General features: G+C 40.0%; 1 protein-coding gene across 2 annotated transcripts in view; it reads left to right on the top strand.

The window, feature by feature from the left end:
* Positions 1 to 23,643, top strand: part of ASNS (asparagine synthetase (glutamine-hydrolyzing)) — a 552,217-nt gene extending 528,574 nt beyond the window's left edge. For both annotated transcript variants that reach the window (XM_078663713.1, XM_078663714.1), the window contains exon 12: positions 23,302 to 23,643. In XM_078663713.1, coding sequence (XP_078519839.1) covers positions 23,302 to 23,511 — 210 coding nt within the window. In that variant the 3' untranslated portion in view covers positions 23,512 to 23,643. The remainder of the gene's footprint in view (positions 1 to 23,301) is intronic.
* The last annotated feature ends 1,948 nt before the right edge of the window (positions 23,644 to 25,591 follow it).

The following is a 25,591-nucleotide window of genomic DNA, read 5'->3' on the forward strand; positions in this document are numbered from 1 at the left end:
AATATATAGTATGTTTTATAGCTTTTTAGAAACAATTAGTGAATAATTATGATTTGTATGACTAAATTTTTAGATAATACAGTGATTCATTCAAGGATGTAGTAATTTCGATATTTTAAAAAAACGATAAATTTGCTATCTATATTTTTGTATTCGATATTTTGACAGTTTTTCATTTAAAGATGTGATAATCGATGTTTTAGAAATCGATAATGTTGTTAGTCGATATTGTTGTAGTCGTTGTTTATTTTAGTCGATAATGTGGTTTCGATATTTTTGTGTTTTGTTGTTTAAGTATAGGCAATCGATAATTTTGTAGTCGATAATTTGTCATCGATATTTTGTCCAGTCGATATTCGGTCTGTCGAGGTTATGTCAGTGATCCACCAGCCTTGGCACACTCAGTGCACTTTACTAGGGACATCGTGGTAATACAAATATGCCAATCATGGATAACCAATTACAATAACAATTTACACAGAGAGCATATGCACTTTAGCACTGATCGGCAGTGGTAAAGTGCCCAGAGTCCTATTGCCAACAACCAAGGGGCAGGAAAAATAAAGGAGGAAGAAGCAAAAAGTTAGGGATAACCCTGCAAAAAGGGCCATTTCCAACACCGACTCAGCAACAGCCTCTCCTAGAACAGCGCCATAAAGCCAACTGGTGTACGAGTGCTTTAGAAAACTTTTTTAACATTAACATTAAGAGAGACAATTATCAGTCCACACACTGCCACTACTAGATAGGAATACATACTCCTACTAGCAAGATATGCACATCTTTTCAATGGTCTTGTTTGGAGCACTACCACTCACCAACAGCACCAGGCCTCAAGGGCTCATAAATACTGCTTGGTAGGTCACAAAGAACAGTGCCAGTTCATTTTATACATACACCAATAAAAGCCCTACTTCTGTTATTCCCAGCTTCTCTTCACTTTGCGCAACTACCCTTTAGTCATTCTTTCTGCTGCTCCACAGATCCACACGCATGTGCTGACTGACAATCTCTCTGCTTAGCCAATGCAAGCCACCAGCATGAGGGTTTGTCTAACACTCGGGACCCATACCTGAGAATTGAACCAAATTACACATTTTTCAGAAAACTTCTCAAAACCGAACCTTTCAAACTTGTCTACAACAGAGTCCATGCAATAAGGGGTTCACGACTGAAAACCGCTGGATAAAATTCTACCTTCACGATCAGACTCCAGCGATCCCCTCCATTGATCTAAATTGTTCCCCCTTCAAGACTACTGCACTCCAAGTAATGAAAAGTGAATTCCAAAACTCTATAAAACTTGCAAATACATATATAATTCATTTTCAACATTTCTTTATTTTTTTGTATTTTTTTAGCAGTGAGTTGGGTATTCTGGAGAGTCTTGGGAGGCCCCTTTCTGGAAAGCATAGTCTGCCTATCCTATCTCTAAAATCGGTCTTGAGCTTGGGAGCACAACAGCCTCATACAAAAGGCCTAGCTGGTTCCCAGTCGGAGGCCCAATCTACGCATCTGCAGATTAATACATCACATTGAAGATCGGGGAAGCCGTGGGACTGATGCTGTCTGCTAATGTGCTGCTAGTGCCGACAGCAGCAGAAACAGCATGGTGGCTCTGGCTAGGGGTAGGTGGATGCCTTGCACCTCCATATTCCAGACAAGAAGCAGCGGACCTCTTCTGCTCTGAGGAAAGGACAAAGCAATACCAAAGGGGGATGATGGACGGAGCGCTTGAGCTAATCAAACACTCACCCCCAGTCAACTGATCTGGGTTTAACTATCATCCTTCTTTAGCTCACTCCACCACCCCAGTTCAGACATGGCCATATGCAAATCAGTCTGACTCTGTGCCTCATGCGAACAGTCCAGCCCGAACTGCCAAGCCATGTCTTCCCTGGACCGGAAGCAAGCATCCTGGAACCGGTTTCGGGGTCATAATCCATCATCTAGGCTATCTTGAATCCAGTGGCAGAGTGAGCAAGGGTCTGGGCATACCCTGCCAACTTAGGGCGAACAAACCGATACCAAAAGGGGGATGATGGACGGAGAGCTTGAGCAAATCAAACACTCACCCCAGTCAACTGATCTGGGTTTAATCCATCATCCTTCTTTAGCTCACTCTACCACCCCAGTTCAGACATGGCCATATGCAAATCAGTTTGACCCTGTGCCTCATGGGAACAGTCCAGCCAGAACTGCCAAGTCATGTCTTCCCTGGACCAGAAACAAGCATCCTGGGACCGGTTTCGGGTTCATAACCCTCATCAGCCAGGCTATCTTGAATCAAGTGGCAGAGTGAGCAAGGGACCCACATCTGGGCATACCCTGCCAACTTAGGGAGAAAAAAGCGAAACCTAAGGGGGATGATGGATGGAGCGCTTGAGCAAACCAAACACTCACCCCCAGTCAACTGATCTGGGCTTAATCCATCATGATTCTTTAGCTCACCCCACCACCCCAGTTCAGACATGTTCATATACATATCAGTCTGAACCTGTGCCTCATGGGAACAGTCCAGCCCGAACTGCCAAGTCATGTCTTCCCTGGACCAGAAACAAGCATCCTGGGACCGGTTTCGGGTTCATAACCCTCATCAGCCAGGCTATCTTGAATCAAGTGGCAGAGTGAGCAAGGGACCCATGTCTGTGCATATCCTGCAAACTTAAGGCGAACACAGCGATACCAAAGGGGGATGATGGACGGAGCACTTGAGCAAATCAAGCACTCACCCCCAGTCAAATGATCTAGGTTTAGTCCATCATTATTCTTTCGCTCACTCCACCACCCCAGTTCAGACATGGCTATATGCAAATCAGTCTGACCCTGCGCCTCATGGGAACAGTCCAGCCCTAACTGCCAAGCCATGTCTTCCCTGGACCGGAAACAAGCATCCTGGGACCGGTTTCTGGTTCATAAACCTCATCAGCCAGGCTTTTTTGAATGCAGTGGCAGAGTGAGCAAGGGAAATGACAGGCACCCAGTCTGGCTCCATCCAAGGTGCTGTCTGGCATGAGTGGAGTGGGAGAAGGGAAATCATGACAGAGGTGTTTCCCCAAGCAGTACCAACATTTGTTTGATGGTGGTAGGTTCTTTACTTTCTTGGGGATCAGTGTGATTGCTGTGCTTCTGTGGATAGTGAAACTTTGTGTAGCTCTTTACTGAAACAGGCGCCGCATAACCTTCTCACCACAGCCCTGCAATTGAGTGCATTTCGGGGCACTACTAAAAACTGAAATCCTCAGTTGTCAAGCATTGATTGATTGAGGATCTGGAATAGGCAGCTATTTAAGAAAACTGTCTAGGAGACCCTTCCTTTCATCCAGCTAGACTCTAAGCACCCTTGCAAGGTTTCCGAGCAGCTTTTATTTTATTTTTTGCAGATTTATATAGCGCAAACTTGACCCGAAGGTTTTGGATCGCTTTACATGAGCAACAGTTATGATACACCATGGCACATTCATTATTTGATAGGCGCGAGGAGATTAAGTGATTTGCCCAGAATCACAGGATGCTGAACCGAGGCTTGAACCCGGTTCCCCAGCTCTAAGTTCGGCAGCTCTAGCTGCAAGGCTACATTCTATCTCCCCTTTGCTTACATGTCACACTGGAGGAAAAACTGTAGCACTTAACAAGACTCATTACATAATTAAAAAATATTGTTATTTATTTTATAGGGCTTTATGAAGCTTGGCCTTCGTGAGTCGCTTTATATTGGGCCTCGTCTGATACACCTCTGAGCAAGGCTCAATCTGATAACTTTCTTGTCTGGGTTCATCTTAGTTCTGAGAGTATTCATACCTATTTTGATCCTTTTCTGCATTGTTCCCTATTAACGTGTCACATTTCTGCTTTATTTTAGATCTGATCTCTTAAATTTTAAAAATGTATTACTGTTATGTACTCCCTGAGATCACAAATAGATTACTATTGGTCAATTGCATTTGCTTTATTTTTGTACGCAAGTTCAACAGGGCCCAGATTTACAAAATTCTCACGCAGTGAAGCACAGCAGCCAAAAATGCTAAGAAGGAGAGAGAAGGTGCCCCCCATATTTACATAGATATGTCTCTCCCCTCTGCCTAGTGCTGGCACAAAAATTTGCTGCCGAGCTCCATGCACACACCTTTGTGCCATAGTGCATGGGTGTATGCGTGAGTCCAGCTTAGTTTTTGTACTTCCAGTACAAAATACTATGCTTAGATTAGGTTTAAAACTTTTCCCACCTTTATACGAGTGCAGTCAAAAAAATAAGAAGAAATACAAATATTTATTTTTGATAGCTCCTTCCTTGTCTATTTTTTAATTAGTAGGTAGGGTTTTACATCAAAACTAGGGGTGGGAACGCTCATGCACCACCCATGGAACACCCCCTTGATGCTAAGTAATGCAAAGCAGCACTATGCGCTGCCAGCCGCGGCCGGCCGTGGGAGTTACCTGCAGGGCGGTGACGTGGGGAGGGGGAGGGGCAGGATGGGGGTAGTAATGTATGGATTTTGGAGCTTCCCAGGCAAGTAAACATTTAAATAAATAAAACTAATTTCGTTGAGTGCACTGCATCCCCAAATACGATGCAGTGCGCGCAACAACATTCGTTTTAGTTATTTAAATGTTTACTTACCTGTACAACTCCGTAATCCATACATTACTACCCCCCACCCTGCCCCTCCCCTCCCCACGTCACCGCCCTGCAGGTACTTCCACTGCCGGCCGTGGCTGTGGGCTGCTTTGTGTTACTTACAAATGAACTCCGAGCGCAAAACAAGTTTTGCACCCAAAAGTAAATTCGGTAAAAAAGATTTTGCGTCAATTTGCATCACTTTTGTGATGCAAACACAGCGCAAAATCTTAGTAGATATACCTCAAGGTTTCAAATGATTAGTAAGTCTGAGTGCAAAACAGTGTAGAAGTGCTATTTCTATCGAAAAAAATGCGCACAAAATATGTTTGTAGAAACCAGCCCATTTCCTAATTACTCCCAAAATCGGGTTCAAAACCTCAGATGGCACCCACCTGATGCTAATATATTTTTCGCCAGAGAATGTTTCCACATGCTTTTAGTGCCTTATTGTGAGTGTTTATGCAGCAAGACAATAGAGTAATACACAGAAGATTACCTTTAAAAAGAAATCTTTGATTTATAGAAACCGGAATTTTTTTTTAAATGTATAGTTCGAAAATGCAGAGAAGAAGTAAATCCCGGGAACCTCAAACACTAAAACCTAAAATGAGGTAAAACTCCTTCTATACCCGTATTTTCAAAACACTAGATGAGCATTCATCCATTTACTACACTACATGATAAATACTCTATTATTTCATTTATAATTATCGGACTGAGAAGAAGCCACAGGAAACGTCCTCCCCCATTTTCGACATCTACGGGTTCGAACTTTACATTCCAGTACCCTGTTACACCGTAAATTAAGATTATATCGCAAATTAACCATTAGCGTAGAAATACATGTTATGTGATTGGATTGAAATGTAAATATACAGAGCTTTTGTATTTATTTTTCTTTTCTCCTCATGCATTTCTGAAAATGTATCTCTTTAGAGCACCTTTTGTTTGAATGTTCTTTTATCTGTTAATTAGTCATATTCATCCTATAATTTATTGAAAAACATTTGTATGAAAATGTGAATTTGAAGTGAAAAGGGCTCATATATAAGTCTCCAACAACAGCAAAAGTAATACAAACAGTTGTAAGCGTCTTACATATTTATATATATATGTTTGTCTGTCCACTAGATTATTTGCGATGTTTACCCAACAATTTTGAAAAACTTGACTGTCTGTGTGGATAAATACTGTATTTTATGGTACAGTAAATCAGACGCTATTAGTATTATATTCTGCGTTATAAATTTGGATTTAGGTAATGGAAGGCGAAACAGAGCCTAAACATGCCATGTTTTAAATATTCTTCCATTTACCCTTTCGAAATAATTTTATAACATGACCTTGGATTAGATTTCTCTTATTTGGCTCTGATGAACAGAGTCCTAAACTTATGATTCCAAGAAAGCTACGCATCCAAAAGTACAGAAGAAGCTTGGCATTCTTTATGGTGCACTAAAATATATATGTACTGATAGCATGAATATTAGCTATCATCTTAATTTTCCCTTAATCTAGAATCGGAACAGTTGGATGTGGACACCACTCTTGAAGACGAAGGAGCAACTGGCTGTAAACACTGCTAGAGGCTTTCCTCTGTCAACATTATATTCGCATAATACATAGCTCTCCTTTTCCCCTTCCACTCCTCAGGATAAGTAGACTACCCGGGGAATGAGGGGAGAATAGGCTGGGGTGAGGGAAAATGGCAAGCCTCTCCCCTATATTGAGGCTGTCCAATGAAACAGCCATGCAAGACAGTGGCTACCATACCGATGTTCTGGTTCAACATACCAAAGTCCTCTCACATCAGGCTCTAGTGACTGGATAGATACTTGACAACCTACATGCATTTCCTGGCTGTTAAATATAAGTCCTTGAAATAGTCATTTGTGACGAAACGTGCCAGCATATAAGTCCTTGAAATACTCCTTTTTGACAAAACATGCCAGCATATAAGTCCTTGAAGTAGTCCTTTATGACGAAACGTGCCATCATATAAGTCCTTGAAATAGTCCTTTGTGATGAAACATGCCAGCATATAAGTCCTTGAAAAAGTCCTTTGTCACGAAACGTGCCAGCATATAAGTCCTTGAAATAGTCCTTTGTCACGAAACGTGCCAGCATATAAATCCTTGAAATAGTCCTTTGTGACGGAACGTGCCAGCATATAAGTCCTTGAAATAGTCCTTTGTGACGAAACGTTCCAGCATATAAGTCCTTGAAGTAGTCCTTTATGACGAAACGTGCCAGCATATAAATCCTTGAAATAGTCCTTTGTTACGAAACGTGCCAGCTGTAGTAGGTGTTGTTAGCTTAGCTCGAACACTCATTGGAAATTGAACAAAAGTACTGATGCACATATGTGATCTTGTTGGCCACAATAGGATTACAAAATTGTATTACTGTATCCAGTGTGATGATCACTGAAAACCTGTTATAAACAAATAAACACAACTATATTGTAGTACTGTTTATCTGTTAATCAATGTAAATTAAAAATGTATGCATACAGAATGTTTGATGTACTCCTGACAAACCTTGCGTATGGTATGAGTGATGGTCTTGCCATTACTCTTCTGATGCAGCAGCCTGACTACATTGTTGTAAATTAGGTCACTTCTATTTGAGATGTGCAGTTAGTAGTCTCCACTACAGTCAAAATAAAGTTGAAGCCTTCCACCAATTAACTCCTCCTCCTTCCTTGCAGCTTCTATGTCACCCTCTGCCTTGCAAAAACGAAGAAAGGCAATTTGGAAGAGAAGAAGAAGAATTAGGCTTTCAGACTTCTGTCTCCTTTCACAGCTCTGCTGCCCATTTCTGTCAATTAAGGCTGTGGCTGGACAGAAGGCAGTAACTGTTAAACATGGGTATCAAAATATGTAAAAGAAGGCAGAGGCTGCTGAGAACCAAGGGAGTTTTAAACCTTCTGTGTCACCCAGTAAGCTTTTATTCTTTCTAAAACAAATTAGAACAACCCACTCTGGTGGGGCGTAATGTTCTAAAAGCCTTATACATCACTGCCACTAACTATTCTAGCCACTACAAGAGCCATCCAGTGAATGATGTCACAATATTTCAAAACCACAGCACACATCATCAAACGAAGAAACATACTAAGATTTCTTCTTGATGCTTGCTAGTGATGCTGGACTTTGTAAAGATAGCAGTTTATTTTCTCTTCACTGGATTGCACCTTCAAAGTCCAGCTCTCTAGTTATTAGCCCTCATCTTTTGCTCAGGTCCGTCGGTCATGCTGCAGTTGACCTTCAATTGTCACTCTGTACTGTTGCATCAAGGTATAATGCTGTTTGAACATTGAGCTTCATGATCATGTCAGGTATGATTAAAAAATATTTTCATGGAAAATAGTGTGGGGTTTATTCTTTGTTCACATGCGAGGCTTCCAAAGCTTACCTTCCCATCAAGTTTCAATGTAGTTCAATACTTCTTGTTTTACATATGTGCTTTCCTCTTCAAGACAAAACTTCTGACCATATTGTGATGTATTCCTATAGGTTCTGTATCGATCCCCCTATTCCTGACCCTGGTTTGGTTAATAATTAACTAGCAGCCATCCCACGGTGCAAAAACCGTTATCTGATTAAGCCACACCACGGCACAGAAACGTGTTATCTGATTAGGTCATAACGCATGCCATCTAATTAGGTAAGCACTATTCCTCCAGCCCCTGATAAGGCATACGGAGTTCTCAAAACAAATCAAACCTATGACAACCTGGGAAAATCCCGACAGCCATTGTTTTGATTTTACCGAGAACTTCAGTAAAAGAATGTGCTAACGACCAGTTCGTATGACATCCTTATTGACGTATATATGTCCATCCTTACGTCAATCTCGGCACCTTACAGGTTTAAATATTACCGACATTGCCTTAAGCAAACACACGCGGTGGTGACGAGATCGGAGCAGCGAGACTTGCCGAAGAGCCCAGCACAGAGCGAAGCCCACTGGCGCTGCCCCGCCTTCCTGACGCGCTGAGAAGGAGACGCTGCCTTTCTCCTGCCGAGAAATCCAGCTCCGGCACTTCCAAGCAGCCCTTGCAGGCAGCTGGAATATCAAGACCAAAGACAAGAGATACCAGCCCTCAACCATTCTAGATCTCAGGTACAGAACTGAATAACCCCTTGCAGAGAATTCTTGAGTCAGTCACTTGGCAAAACAAACTTAACTTAAACTGCTACTTATCTACTCCCGCCCATGTATTAGGCTTAGGTCAGGTACACCGGGGTAGGCGTGGTTAGAAGCACCAGTTGAGGACGATTAGTCAAATGTATATATGTATGTATCTATTTTATCCATTTTAAATATCTTATGGCTTAGAAACCATATCAATGCTTTTACAGTATTATTTTATAATTCTGCTTTTACTGTATGCACTTTACTTAACCATAAGTATTGCAATAATATCGATTCATTTCTCTTGTACGAGAAAAGAGACTGATCAATAAATAACATCTTTTATTGAACACGCCCGTCTCTTCCTTTTCTCTACAATCTGGTGAAACTAAGAATGCACTGAACTGACTGAGTAAAATAAGTTGTCTTTTGTTTTCACACGACTCTAGAGATACACTCTTGATTAGGGGAGAGCCAAGTTGTCATGTTCTATGGTTGTCAGAAACTAAATCCCTTCTTGTCTATCCAGGGAGGTTGAACTCCTCCTTGCCTATTCGAGAAAGTTTCTAGTGAACTCTGAGCTAGCTGGCAAACCCAAAACTTTAAGTCTAATATCGTCAGTAGAAGACCTAGTTAACCTCGACCCTAGGTCTATACTATTGAAGGTATTATTCCAATGCGCAGAGCCTATTGGGATAATATGAACTACACTACATGGCGCCCAACGTTTGGATAGGCGATAAAACTAACGCAAGACATTAGAGTAACTCAGTCGTGCTTTTTCACACAGAACCCCTTTTTTTCCCATAATACTCTAAAGACGTCTGGAGTGGGTGAAAGGTCATATCCGCCAAACCTCGCAGGAGGAGACTCCTATGTATGGTTCTTGGTTTAGTCAACGTTGAAGGATACACTGTTCCAAAATATTGTGCATCTAATCTTTGTTTCCATAAGAAACCTGATCTGCAAACAAACGGAATAACCTTCCTGTCGGTAAAATGGTAGACAGTGAAGAAGAAAGAGAGACAGCTAGACTAACAGCTGAACTCATAGCAGCTGATACTACTCTGCAGGAAAATGACCCGGATATAATACTCATCCCGGTCAACATAAGAAAATCTATAACTTTAAAACTTATAGAAAATGGACTGACACCGAGAGGTGGCACAGTCATATTCGTAATTGAGGCACACGAATATCGGCAGACAGAGGTATTCTATTCATGGTTAAACTTTCCAGCAGCAAACGCTGTAACAAAGGACTTCCACTATTACAAAACAGAGGAACCTCCTAATGAGTACACTCCTTTCGAGGAGGTGGAAGTACCACTCAAATTCCAAGAGCACCTGCTCTTGTTTAATGGCGCCCTAAAACATAATAATCACATCACCAGGCTCGGTCCACTAGGTAGACCAGGAGCAACGTGGCCGGTCCTAGCCGGATACACACCACATCCAGACATTGAAGAAATGCCTGCACCAGAAATTTTAATACAGCTAAAACAACTAATCAAAATACATAGACAATTAGTCCAATATGTAATGCGGACTTCAACAGTCCAACCAGCAATTAAAATTCCACAGCTGACCCCTCATCAGGGGAACACAAATAAAATTACACCACAGAACATACAGTCCTGCCTAGGTAAAGTACCAGCTAAACGGGAACAAATTCCATTCTGGTTAGCACAAAAATCACTCAAATAGAGGCGGTATTTCCAGACACCACTCCTCTTGAGAAACACAGGATTCTGACTATCTGTCTTCCAATGGGAATCGCACCACACGTGGAGGACTGTGACACTTGGGGTACAGTCTTTGCTTCCATTTACACAAAAACACATGGTGTACCATCCATGTCAGTAATACCAGATGTGCTAAAACAAATTTAAGATGAATACGGTCCAGAACCCGCTTTAACTCTTGGTATGAAATTACTGAAAGACTTCAAGCAGGTCTCGGCAATATTACTAGCCAACATAAAGGGAGAAGCAGCGAAGGTGGCGATCCGCCAGAGGTTAAAAGAGACAAATATAGCAGACCAACCAGCTGAAATTGCCAGAATTATAGAAAAATCCTATGAGGAACTAGGTAGAGATAGTTTGGGTGGAATACCGGTAAAACCCCAACTAATTGAAAGTCCAGAAAAAGTATTTATTAAAAATAATTTAAACACTCAAAAAAAGAGCTGGGATGGAAACAAACAATCCAATCCTAAAGAAAAAAGATTCCAGTCCAGAGGAAGGTCTCCTCGGCGGAGAGAAAGATCTCTGAACCAAGGACGCAGGTCTCCCCAAAGTGAGCCCTCTGGGAAAAAATACAACCTTAGAAATAGGGATAGTATAAAGAAACCTGATAGATATCAAGATAATGATACACGTCCCTCTCAATCTTTACAGACTTCCTCGCAGAAATCGGAAAGAAGAGGACGATCAGAACACAGGGAAGAGCACGTCAAGTCCAAAGACAAGGAACCTGCTCATCCAAATAAAAAGTTAAAATTTCCAAAAAAGAAGGTAGCCAGTATTAAAGTAATCAAAGATGCCGAGAATACTGAGGACACAGCTGAAAAACGGAGAATGGGCTCAGACAATGCTAGACAGCGCAGCAGAAGTGAGCATAGCTCGCAAAGTCCTTATGAATCATCTGGAGACAGTGGACACGAATGAATATATTTAAGTGGAAACTGCAGACACCAGAGTTAGCAAACCTCACAAAATATATGAAATAACATTACGTATAGAGGGGGATAAGACTAGAAAAATAAGGGGTTTATTTTGGGATAATCTCTCCAAGGGCTATGACATCCTTCTAGCTGAGAAAGACTGGCCACCCGAGTTTGTCAGGGAGTGCCCTCATGGCGAAGAAATAATTATGCCTGCCTTCTCAAATCATATTCCAATTCATAAAAAATATACACTTGCTAGAAAGTGGGCAGTGGCTCAAGCTCCTGCTTTATATAAAAATCATGTAGAATGGGATGAGGACTCTCCTCCTCACAAAATCCAGTTAAAATCACAACCTACTGCACAGAGGCAGTATCCAATTAAGCAAGAAGCTAAAAAACAGGTAAAAGAGATCCTAGATCAACTTGAATACCAGGGGGTGATTGAAACTTGCACCTCACAAATGAACAATCCTTTGTTTCCTGTCTCCAAACCAGACAATTCATATCGTCTTGTTTTGGACTACAGACACCTTAACTCATGTTGCAAAACTTTTGCAGTGCAAAACTCGCATAGTGCTGCTCTAATGAATACATAGTGCGCAAAAAATACAAAACAACATTAGACATCTCTAATGGATTCTTTTGTCAGAATATAGCACCAGAGAGCAGATATTTGACCGCGTTCTCAATAAATGGCGCTCAAAAAAACTTCTGTTGGTTACCCCAGGGGTTCAAGAACAGCCCAGGATTATTCTCAGCGAGAGTAACAGAGTTACTACAAACCTATGATGACGAGGCATTATCTTATGTCGACGACATTTACCTAACAGATGATGACTTGGATACTCACTTGAAGAGAGTGAACACCATAATACTTGGGTTCGCAGCAGAGGGTTACAAATTCAACTTTAAAAAGTCTAGAATTGCCCATCTAACAGTCCTGTTTTTAGGATATGAATTATCAAGTGAAGGCAAAAGCCTGGCTGACAATTTCCTAGAGAAATGTGCTGTACTCCAAGCACCTAGAACACTAAAAAACCTACAATCAATTCTAGGCTTCCTAAACTTCGGAAGAACATACATTGCAAATTACGCAGAAAGGGTCAAACCCCTTTATGATCTAATAAAACCAGATTTTAAAAGAATCAATTGGACTCAAAAACATACAGAAATTCTGAGATCCTTACAAACAGACATGTTAATTAATACAAAATTAGAAACACGTGATAACACACGCAATCTTGTGATTCGAGTCATCCCAGGAAGATGCGGATTCACATACCTGACCTCTAATGAGGGAGAAAAGGTACCAATTGCATACAAATCACACTTGTACACAGAAGCTGAAAAGAAGTTCAGTATTAAAGAAAACATTGTTCATGCAGTTCAAACGGCTATAGCAAGAGAAAAAGACAAAGCTGACGGTAGACGTATCACAGTCAGAACAGCAGAATCAGCCTTTGAGGCATTAACAACCCCATGTAATTTACCAACAACAGCGTTGAATCCAGAATGGATACAATGGGTGAATTCTATTACAACGGACAAAGTAAAATACTACTTTGATCCAGAATTAAAGGAATTAAAATATCTAGAATATGAAATGACATACCCTCTGCCAATCGACATTCTGCCCTTACGACAGTACGCCTGTGTAATCTATACAGACGGCCATGCTCAACCACCAGGGTGGGGAGAACAAGCGTACAACCCCACATGTGAAATTACAAAAGAAGTGTGGCACGGAGGGAAACTGAGACCTCTGCTAATAAAAACACACTCAGTAGAAACTAATTCAGAAGAACAAACTGAAATAATAGCATTGAAAATGGCGCTAGATAATGCAGATCGCGAATTCCCGACACTTATAGTGTCCGATTCATATTACTGCGTCAAATCATATAACAACGATTTGCAGAAATGGATTCAAAACGGTTACAAAGATGACACAGGTGCAACAATAAAGCAAAAAGTGCTTTGGAAACAAATAGTTCTTTTGCAGAAAGAACTACCACTGAGTCATCAGCGTGATGGCGTTCACGTTGCAGGGAATTCATTGGCTGAGAAAGCCACAACGGTAGCAACTGAATCGGCTTCCGTAGTTAGAAAAAAGCGTGCAGTAAAATACATTGACGGTGAAACAGTGCTGGCGGTGAAAACGTCATCAAAAGGCGACTGCTCAGCGCTACCGATCAACTATCCACTCAATTATACATACATAATCGATGCAAACTCCGTCCCTTTTGCTCGAATCCCTGGAGTGGGGGATAGAGTCCCTCCGGGTAAGTAGTGCGCTCTATAAATGTCCTTGATTGATTGATTGATAGAGTAATTCCAAACACGGACAGGAGAGGCTTGTTAATAGCAGACGCACATATGGGTGAGGGTCTCAGACACCTAAAACTAAAAGATTCCCTGGAAGAATTACAATCAGTGTACTGGTGGCCAGGCATGAGCCTGCATCATCACATCTTTATAAAGAACTGCCCAGACTGCAATAGAGATCGCAGTGGCGAGAGAAACGGTATATTACCATGGCGTTTCACTCCAGAATGGATCAATAAAAAATAATGCGTCCAATTAACATATAAAGACTAGTTTCCACTTGTAATGTAGACCCCAGCACTCGGCTGACGTCTGGACTGTTATAAAAAGATTTGCGAGTCTATAATGGCATATACGCTAGAAGCATGCTACGTTTGGCTAATGTTTTTTCCTCTTGCCCTAAAGCGTGTGGAAAAACATGGCCAAATGAGCATAGCATAGCGGGACTCTTCTCACTTCCTACCTGAGGGATACGGGATGGTGTAAAGAAAAAACCAAAGGCATAGAGCAATCTATAACAGCGAAGGTATTAGGTTCGGGAGCTGGGTGGGTCAAACATCTAATAAGTGTCCAACGTAGTCTAAACAACCTGCCAAGAAATTCTCTGAGGGGATTCAGTCCGTACGAATTATTGTTTGGGACTAGAATGATGATCTTAGATCTTGACAGTCAGACTTCAGTGGTTAAAGAAAAAAAGCTTTGACATCAAAGATCGTTTGGCTATTTTGCAGGACTTAAACGAAACAAGGAAAGACCTGAGCAACATAAAGTTGAAACAACAGCCAACAACCACTGAAGAAAAACCACCTGTCCCAGCAAGACCTGTCTGGATTCCAAAAGTCGGGGATCTAGTCAGAGAAAAGATCGCGGTAAAGAAGGAATTTGGGCCTTCTTACAGAAAAGCATTTCCTGTCTTGTCTATCAACGGGACAAGATCAGTAGTACTACCGCCTCTTGCTGGTAAAAAGGAGAACAGAGTTGTATCCATCGACCTGGTAAAACCACAATCATGTGGCCGATAACAAACAGTAGGCCAAGTGGACTCCCGATAAGTAGTAGAACACCAAGGTTTGCTACAAATACAGAGGTTCAAACTAAGAGACTAATCACATTCGAAATGCCTACAGAACATCAAGAAAGACTATGCAACAAAGCAATTGAACTTAAACCTCTAAAAACCCAAATAAAAACATTTAGTCGAGACACACCAACCTACAATGAAGTAACATATGACTATGCTGATGAAACAAAGTAAACTTCTAGAACAAAAAATAATCCAGAAGCAATTGGAACAATAGACAGAACAGCATCCGGCTACTTCATCAACTTCAATGATTCATCTGAAGATCTGAGTGAATCAAAGAAACAGACATCAACAAAAACTTTTAAAGATAAAGCTAAGGAACTTTTTCAACATCTGAAAGAAACCTATCTAATTTCTCCATGGATTGAATTTTGGGTGGCCTTAGGTGCATTTATCCTCATACTTTGGCTCATCATGGTACTATGTTTGGGACATTTCATTGAGGGAAAATATGCTAAAATGGACACAGCAAGCCAGAAAATCAACTTGGTCCTCAAACCACACACATCTTCACACGTCGAGAAAAGAGATCTTTCTTCAGTCAACTTCACAGCCAATCCTATACCCGGTGGGGTAGCATGGGACAATACTGATTATGAAATCTATGGTCCGGTTGAAATCCTGAAGTATCCACATCAAATTAAGATCTCATTGAGTGACTTTGTAAAACCAAGCTCATTTGCTGATGATTGGGACTTTGAAAGTATTAATGATATGATGTCTGACCTAGTGATGTCTGCTAAATTTACAAAACATGATTATTTGCAAGGTTCGTCTAATTATGATAAGATGTTCTGCTATAATCACTTTGGTAACCATTATCTGCATAAATCTGCACAACCTAGAAATGTTTTAAATTATAATCAATGGGAACACTGTGCAACCCCTCCAAAAGGTAGCTCAAGAACTTTTTATGACAAATATTCATATTTTTCAGGGTTCAACACAAGTAATGCAGAAACATTTTATTTCAAATTGTCAAACAGGACAGGTACGAAGACCATGCTTACAAACACTAAATTGATATATTCAGACTCATTTTTTGAACAAATGAATACATTTGGTTTTGATTACTGGGACAAAAATTTTGAAGTAAAAAGTGTTTGGGGTGCAAAAGAATGGCAAGTACAAGGTATGGAATCATTGTTTAGAGCCTGCATGATCCCAGAACAAATTATATTTTTGAATGACACTATTCAACAAACTACCTGTCTTGGGCTAGCCAAAATCTAATTTTTAAACAAACCGTCTATTTCAAAGCCAACAATGAACAGTAATAGCTCTATAGATGAGGAGATAGACGTAAACCATGTATTAAGCCAAAACAGAACACATCCTGATTGGAAACAATGGTTGATCTGGCCCACAGATACTAATAACTGTCAAGACAGATTCCTGAACAAAATACAGGGGTTCACATTGACCAGGCCAGACCCTAGATATTCCCAAAGACAACACCCAGGGATAATTACCACGTACAGTGTGGGCAAGCTCTGCCTTCAATGGCTACAAACATCCACACTGGCAGAAATTAAGCAACACCTGACTTTACTTACTGATGGTGCTGACTTGCGTGATTTCATTATGGGACCGCGCAAACAGCGTCAAAAACGCTTCATAGCAGCCTCTATATATGCAGCTTATAACGAAGCCTGGAAAATAACTCAAATTGAGACAGCAGAGAGAATACGGGAAATTGACCGTATTAATTTGGAAAAATCACTTTCTGTAGTGGACAATGGGTTAATGACTCTGTCCTCCAGAATTTTTTCATTGGACAGCATTGTGTCTTCAGCAATCGACATAATATCGCAAGACTTACTGTTGTTACAACACGGTCAGTCCCAATTGCGTTCTATTATACAGCTTGGCTGGGCGTTACAAAGTCTGCGTTCAGGCTATGTGCCTTGGCGTTTAATCAACACAACGTCACTATTCAATATCTTTAACCTTACTGATAAACAAATCAGTATGGCACAGAAGGGTGCTGATTATACAATCCTGAGCATTGAGAAACTCGAGAGATTACCATTGACAATGTCAGAACGACCTGTCATTGAATGGATAATACATGGGATAATTAATATTCCAATATCTACTTTCAGGTTTCAATACTGCCAAAAATATATACAGGCTGGCATGTATGAAAAATTGGGAAAAGGGTACATTAAGTCAACATGGAATTTGCCCTATTCACATGCATGTGTCAGTAATAAAGGCCAGAAAGTGTTTCTTAGTGGCAATAATTGTGCGATGTCACTAAGCGGTACACTTCTGTGTAATGGTATTAGTTTACATGGAGCCTGTGAAGGGTCTTCAAATAACCTTTCATGTCACCAGCTAGGCACACCTGCAACGCAAATAGAACCATTCTTTAGGAGACTATCGAACGGGAGTTACATTCTAATAGTAGACCGCAGATGTTGTAGTTTGCTGCCCGGAATACCTTATCTCATAACTACGACTGCGAAGGTCATGTGCTGTGAACGGGTATTGTTCCCCAGCACCACGCCAGACAGGGAGGCAAGGTTATGGCCCAAATTGAAAATTACTTCTATTCGAATTGATACTTTAAGCAGAATGAAGACAGTGCTCCTTCAGACGCCGACCAGGCTCACGTCATCAAAAGAGACGTATGATCTCCAAGTTGCAAGGACAACGGCAGAGATTCATTCATTGTTATCAACTAATTCCCCCATACATTTCGCAGAAATCCTGAAAGAAATCTTAAATATTTCTGATACCAGTGGAGTCTCAAATGTATTTAAGACAGTGTTTTCGGGGGCTTTAACACCATTCAAAGCCATTCTGGGTATTTTTCCAGACTTCGTCCATTCCATCTTTGGCGGACTTCCTCTCCTTTTGGGACTAGTGGCAGGAACCCTATTTTTGATCCTGTTATTTCGTTATGGCAAACCGTGTCACAGACAAAACACCTGCGACAAGGGAAGAAACAATCCTAGCCATTGGATACCGGGACCGGATATCTAAAATACTGGGACTATCCCGGCTTAGAGACCTAAACATGACTTGGTTTTTTTCATTTCGACCAATGTGGCAACGATGTGTTTTACCTGTATTAAGGTGCATGCTGTGCGGAGAAGAATGCGTGTTGGACACCTGTCTGACACTACAATCGGATATGCCAATGGACGCAGAAACCTTGTTGGGTCCGGTAACGGCTCATGCATTGTGCTGTCCCCAGCGGCTATCAATCCTGATGACGGCATTCGTGGAGACTTCACCACTACGATTGAGGGGTAGTGAAGTTCAAGATGAAAGCAGCATCGATCAGGTACGACCTTCTGTCAGCAATGCTAATCAAAACATCAATGAAGGCAATCATGCTCATGAATGCATGGCGACATCCTTTTCCGAGTTAGTGGAACTTTCACAGGAAGCTGTTGACAGCTTTTTCGACAGTCTAAATGATATGATGTTCTCACCAGAGCAGAAATAATGACTTTTGAGCAAGCTAGCACACGGCGTTCCCAACACCCTGAATTTGGCCTTCAACTTTGATAATAAAGTATCATGAACAAATTTTCTCCAGTTTATGGACAGCGGAACACAATTTTTTCAGCGGCCCCAAAATATTTTTGCAATTTTTCGGGACACTTATCTTCTGCTTAAGGTTGAAACTATTCTTAGAGAACTAAATTTCTATTTTTAGGAACTTTAGAGACATTAGCTGCCCTTTGGCATGTTCATAAATATTTTATCCTGTGATGAAATGGTCTCGCGCGTTTTCTTCTGTATTAAGAGCCATTTCATGTGTAATTCTCATATTTGATTAATAATAATGTATGGATATGCGTGATTAATTTAGCATTATTCTACTGCTTGAGTACATATGATAAATTTTTTCTCGTATATTACATAATTTCAAAATGCATATGAATGTATTTTGGGGTGGTACGGTATACACATACACTACTGTATATTTACTATGCCTAGATTTGTAAATATGGACATAGTCTGCGTGGAGTGGGTGTGATGTATTCCTATAGGTTCTGTATCGATCCCCCTATTCCTGACCCTGGTTTGGTTAATAATTAACTAGCAGCCATCCCACGGTGCAAAAACCGTTATCTGATTAAGCCACACCACGGCACAGAAACGTGTTATCTGATTAGGTCATAACGCATGCCATCTAATTAGGCAAGCACTATTCCTCCAGCCCCTGATAAGGCATACGGAGTTCTCAAAACAAATCAAACCTATGACAACCTGGGAAAATCCCGACAGCCATTGTTTTGATTTTACCGAGAACTTCAGTAAAAGAATGTGCTAACGACCAGTTCGTATGACATCCTTATTGACGTATATATGTCCATCCTTACGTCAATCTCGGCACCTTACAGGTATAAATATTACCGACATTGCCTTAAGCAAACACACGCGGTGGTGACGAGATCGGAGCAGCGAGACTTGCCGAAGAGCCCAGCACAGAGCGAAGCCCACTGGCGCTGCCCCGCCTTCCTGACGCGCTGAGAAGGAGATGCTGCCTTTCTCCTGCCGAGAAATCCAGCTCCGGCGCTTCCAAGCAGCCCTTGCAGGCAGCTGGAATATCAAGACCAAAGACGAGAGATACCAGCCCTCAACCATTCTAGATCTCGGGTACAGAACTGAATAACCCCTTGCAGAGAATTCTTGAGTCAGTCACTTGGCAAAACAAACTTAACTTAAACTGCTACTTATCTACTCCCGCCCATGTATTAGGCTTAGGTCAGGTACACCGGGGTAGGCGTGGTTAGAAGCACCAGTTGAGGACGATTAGTCAAATGTATATATGTATGTATCTATTTTATCCATTTTAAATATCTTATGGCTTAGAAACCATATCAATGCTTTTACAGTATTATTTTATAATTCTGCTTTTACTGTATGCACTTTACTTAACCATAAGTATTGCAATAATATCGATTCATTTCTCTTGTACGAGAAAAGAGACTGATCAATAAATAACATCTTTTATTGAACACGCCCGTCTCTTCCTTTTCTCTACAATCTGGTGAAACTAAGAATGCACTGAACTGACTGAGTAAAATAAGTTGTCTTTTGTTTTCACACGACTCTAGAGATACACTCTTGATTAGGGGAGAGCAAAGTTGTCATGTTCTATGGTTGTCAGAAACTAAATCCCTTCTTGTCTATCCAGGGAGGTTGAACTCCTCCTTCCCTATTCGAGAAAGTTTCTAGTGAACTCTGAGCTAGCTGGCAAACCCAAAACTTTAAGTCTAATATCGTCAGTAGAAGACCTAGTTAACCTCGGCCCTAGGTCTATACTATTGAAGGTATTATTCCAATGCGCAGAGCCTATTGGGATAATAGGAACTACACTACAATATAAAGAGAGGAAAATATTTGAGACTGTTTTAAGTTCTTAGTAACTACTCCTTTGAAAGCTGTCATGTAAGCATGAATTAGTGTACACTGTGGAAAAATGATTCTTTACTATGAATGCCTAATTCTTTCAATCCTTGTTAAAATATATTTAAATATGAATAGCTGGCAATTTACCACAAGTCAAGTGTGACACTTTTAGAGATCCATGGCTGTTTAGTATGACATTCTGAGACGTGAACTCTTTTGGTTTTAACATTTTAAGTATAAGTTCAAACATCCTCATAGGCAAACCATTTTCAGCTAGGAAGCTAGAATTGACTTAAGCTAGGATGTAGGACCACTTGGAAGTTTTGTTGAAAATCTACATTTTGTGTTAACTAATACAGATGAATCCCCATTTCTCTCCCCATCAAGTTGGGCTATTAATATCATCTATGCGAAATAGCCATCTCTTTAGTGCTTGAATACAGCAGTCTGAAGTTGAACGTTGGGAAGCTAATTATGCATTGTCAGGTGGGGAAATTAACTAATTAAATGTGCAACATTTTAGTAACTTTCGATCTGTTTCAGTTTGGAACGATTTTAGTTTCTGTTGAAATCTATGGCAAAGTGAATAATGTAATCAGTAATCATGCCAAAATCGCTGCAGAAGCAAAAGGTCATAATACCAGTGGCACAGCTTATTGTTGTGCCATTATAAGTCTATTCTTACTGAATTAAAGGGATATTTTACTTTATGTAGTAGTAATGTAAGGTCAGTGTTAAGAGTGTAGTTGGGTTGTGCATCTTTCTTTTATGTTGTATACTCAAAACATGAAGCCGTCACGTGATATCCCTATCTGCATATGCATTAATAAGAATGTTTCTGGTTTATTTCATGCTCGAGCACGCTGAGTTTAATCAAGAGTCATGCTCACTCTAGTAAATCATCGTCTTATATAACAAATGTGGTAGCAATTGGAGGTCTGTGTAGTGCCAGGCCAAAGATTCTTCAAACGATTAATATGTTTCTTTCACAAGTGAATTCAGCCAGTAGACTAGCCCACACAATAATATAAGTATTTCGATATGAATGGGTGAAAATATGATGGATGGATGTGGAAACGAGTAGGTAGGTGACTTGACAGAAGGCCATATTCTAGTATTTATTGTAATTTATATTAAACAAAATCCATATTTTGGATTAAAAGTGCCTCTGTCTATTCGTTGATATTCATCATCTTGCTTGTAAATAATTTTGAGGTGAGATAAAATCATTTAAAGTGATATGCAGCATATTTATATTGGTTTTACTGGTTCTTGTCTGGCATTTTCTATTATTTTTTCTGAATAAATTTACCAGGAATCCAGACTGCACACTGCATTATAACGTTTTTTAATCGATTCTACAGTAAAGTGCTTTATCAATATTCCTGCTAACGATGTGTCTTGGCACCAACCTTATTTTCCTTATTTGTTAACGATATTCCTTGTTTTCTACAAGGTTATAATAATGATGCACCGAAGCTGGGAGGTGAGTCAATACCAGCCCTATTATTTGCGGATGATACCATTCTTATATCGCAAACACCAAATGGCCTACAATCTTTGCTTAGTACTTTCCAAACCTACTGCAGCAAAAAAGGCTTAGAGATAAATACCAACAAGACAACGTACATGGCAATAAATCCTCATAAGTCTTTCAGAGAAAATTTGGTTTTAAACGGACAAAAACTGGAATATGTTCAAAATTTTAACTACCTGGGAGTTTCATTAGATTACAAAACAACATGGGAAACCCAAATTGATAAAGGCAAGCTGTTATTAACACAAAATACACTACTGATTTTGAAAAGACACCGAAACAGTCTCAATAAAGCTGTATTTCCTGCACTTGAGATATTCCGGTCTAAAGCTCAATCGGCAGCACTATATGGTGCTGAATTGTGGGGCCCTTCGAGCAAAAAGGCATTTGAGGTTAATGAGAATATATTTTTAAGAGCTTTGCTAAAAATTCCAGTACGTTCACCGTTAACTCCGTTAATGAAGCGTACGGATCACCATGTAATTATTAGACCACTGATGCTGTGGGTCAGGCTCCGGACAACACCTGAGCTGCTGGATTACAGGGCGGCTCCTACAGAGGTTAAGGATTTGGATGAAAATAATTGTATTACATGGTTTAAACATGTGAGTACTTGGTTTAAGAAGATTGGCTTAGCACACTTTTGGAGTAGTCCATCGACATTAACCTTAAACTCAAGACAGATACTAAAAGCATCCTTCTAGGCCTTTATAGATCACAATAGATTAAACGATAGAGCAAATGGATCTTTGACCAGTGAGTTTCTTATGTTTAAAGATAATGCTTGCTTTGAATCTTTTTTGGATGAAGTGAATCCACCGTTGGCTAAAACGTTATACTTGAAGTACAGATATGGTGTACTGATGATAAAATCAAACATAACAAGGTGGGTAAACCATAGCAATGATATATGCATGTTGTGTTCAGGAAAAGTTAAGGAAGATATCACACATGTTCTATTCTTTTGTCCGGCCTATTCGACCCCAAGAAAAAGATGGATTAAACCTCTTTGTATAAATATGGGTGTGAGATCGCATAGAGAAGCAGAAAGGATTCTAAAAACTGACACTCGCCAGGTTATTGTTTTTGGGATTAGCAGGTTTCTGCTGGCTGTAAATTTCCTCAGAATAAAGGCTGGTGAGAAGCTTTAGGAATGTTTAGGGAATTGTTAATGAAATGTATGATTTACTCGGGAGCAAATATAATCAACTGAGACAGCAAAGGATAAATGTCTGTATATCGAAATAATTTATGTGCTGTGGAATAAGTTGTATATTAGCTTACCGGAAATGTGCTTGTAAATAGAATGATTTTATTTTTATATATGCCTTTTTAAAACTATTTATATGGTTTTTAGCATAATGATTGATGCCCCAAAGCCATTCTTATTAACTGTTGATTCATATCTATCTACGGTAGTTGTAATGCTGTGAAAAACTTCTATTTTTTTCATGTGAACTGTATTTTAACGCATCTTTTATGATACTGCTGTATCGAAATAAAGATTATGACGATGATATTCCTGCTAATGTGTCATTTTCTCTTACCTAGGTTGATGATTTAATGTTGGAGAAATCTGAAGAGACCTTTCCTTACAACCCACCTAGAACTAAAGAAGCCTACTTCTATCGCCAGATTTTTGAGAAATACTATCCTGGGAATTCCGATTGGCTGAGCCATTACTGGATGCCAAAGTGGACTAATGCTACTGACCCATCTGCTCGTACACTAAAACATTACAAGTCAGATGCTACTAAATAGTGCTTCTGAAACACCACCCCTCCCCTCTAAAAAAAAAATCACAAAACATTTTTATTGAATTGTAAAATATTTTAATAAACACTTTCCATCAGTTTTATCTGATAATGTCAGAATATTAAACATCTAAGTTCTTTGATCTATTCATTGTTTATTAATTAAACAAGAATTTCCTTTGATAATGGTAACTTATTTTGATAAAAATGCGTTTTTGTCATTATTTTTATACATTCAACCTTAAGTGCCTTAAAATCGGAAATACAAGTTAATCAGACAGCTGCGTATTGATTTAGTGATAGTGAACACAGGCGATGACAACAGATGACCTTCTTGGAAAATATTGGAAAATTGTTAAGTAGATCGTCAGCAATTTCTAATACTTTTGTATGAACCTGTTAGTTCTTTATTTAGTCATTTTCTTCTATGCATTGTGAAAACATCGATGTGGGCAGAATAACTTCAAGTTCTTTATTACGTCTTCGGAGTACAACGCCTCCAGTGTTGCCAGGGCAAAAATACCTTACATCTTACACAATTCTGACATTCTAAGCAGGCTTTTTCTCAGTATTCTAAGGAGGATACCACTTGGTAAAAATAGCAAAGGGAGGAAACAGGTGGTTGATGCTATACAATAATACATATTACATATCTTCCTTCTATAACAAAAGAAAACATAAACAATTACAGAAGTGGACTGATGCTTGTGGGTGCACTCTTAACCAAACACTGGGAAGAAGAAAGCTGTTAATAAATATATGCGGTATGTCCATGACCTGCGAGGAAAGAAAAGAGGAAAACTAACATAAAGACATGTGGCATACCTAGTAAAGAAACAACAGACCAAGGGTTGAACCAATTCCCATAGTAATGTGTGTGCCATCTAGGAGGATGGACTGACCTTTTATGTCTTTGACTGTAATTCACAGTCTCTTTTTTTCCATTCCGGAATACTGTCTGGTAGGAAGCCTGTTTCCTGGATATGATGTTAGCCTGTCCATGCCCCACATCCATTTTCAAAAATCACTGCACTTTGTATAACGTCTTTGATTTTCTTTGACTTCAGAAATGTAGCAAACTTGTTCTGACTAAAATTAGATTTTCTGTCTAAAATCCACTGACCTACTTTCCACTCACGTTTTTTCACCCCCCATTTCCTGTCATACCACTCTTTGTATTTGGCCTGATGCCTCTCCACCTTCTCCTTCAGAACTTACTTATTAAAGGAAAGCTCTTTGCTTCCAAATAACCAATTGGGAGATATTTCTGTCCCTGGTTTCCTGCCTCTCATCATCCCAAATGGAAATAACCCAGTGACACCATTGGGAGTGGTATGGTAGGGCCACCACATATTCCTAACAGTTTGCTCTACAGTTTTGGAAGAGGCCATGGCTAACTGGATAATTTCTTTGATCATCCTGTTGGCCATATCCATCCTTCCATTGGCTTTTGTACTATGCAAATACATGAATCATTTCATCTAAAACAAACTGAGCACCATTGTCTGTGATTATGGTGCTAGAGATTCTTTCTGATGAATATACCTCTGTAAGGAAATTGATGCGAGTTCTGGTATTGATAGAATTTACAAACTCGTTGGTTATCCAATGAGAATATTAATCAATGTGTAAGAATATGTATTTGTATTCTAGCCCTTGCACATGAATTGGTCCTGCTATTTTTAAACCCAACTTGTCCTACGTGATTGATTCCCACTAATGGGAGTCAAAGGTGTCATGCTTCTGTTCTTGAATTTGTCACTTAGACTGCAGGAGTGACAATCCTTAACTTTTTCTTCCACCAATTGATCTTTGTAAGGGAACCATTAATGTGCTCTCTCCTTGGCTTTTGTGAGATTCCTCCCTAAATGGCCCGCGTGTGCTATGTTGGCAATGCGATCCCTTAAACATTCCAATGGTATGATTTTGCTTGGTCTTAAAATGTTATTCCCTTCTACGGACAATTCCTCCCTTACATTGCAAAAAGGTTGTAACTCCTCGGGTAAATCTTTGCACTTTTTGGGCCAAATTTCAACTATCCTGTGTCTTACTGCTACTAGGACCTGACACTTAACCATGTGATCACT

Source organism: Lissotriton helveticus, chromosome 10, assembly GCF_964261635.1.
Source record: "Lissotriton helveticus chromosome 10, aLisHel1.1, whole genome shotgun sequence".
Taxonomy (NCBI): Eukaryota; Metazoa; Chordata; class Amphibia; order Caudata; family Salamandridae; genus Lissotriton; species Lissotriton helveticus.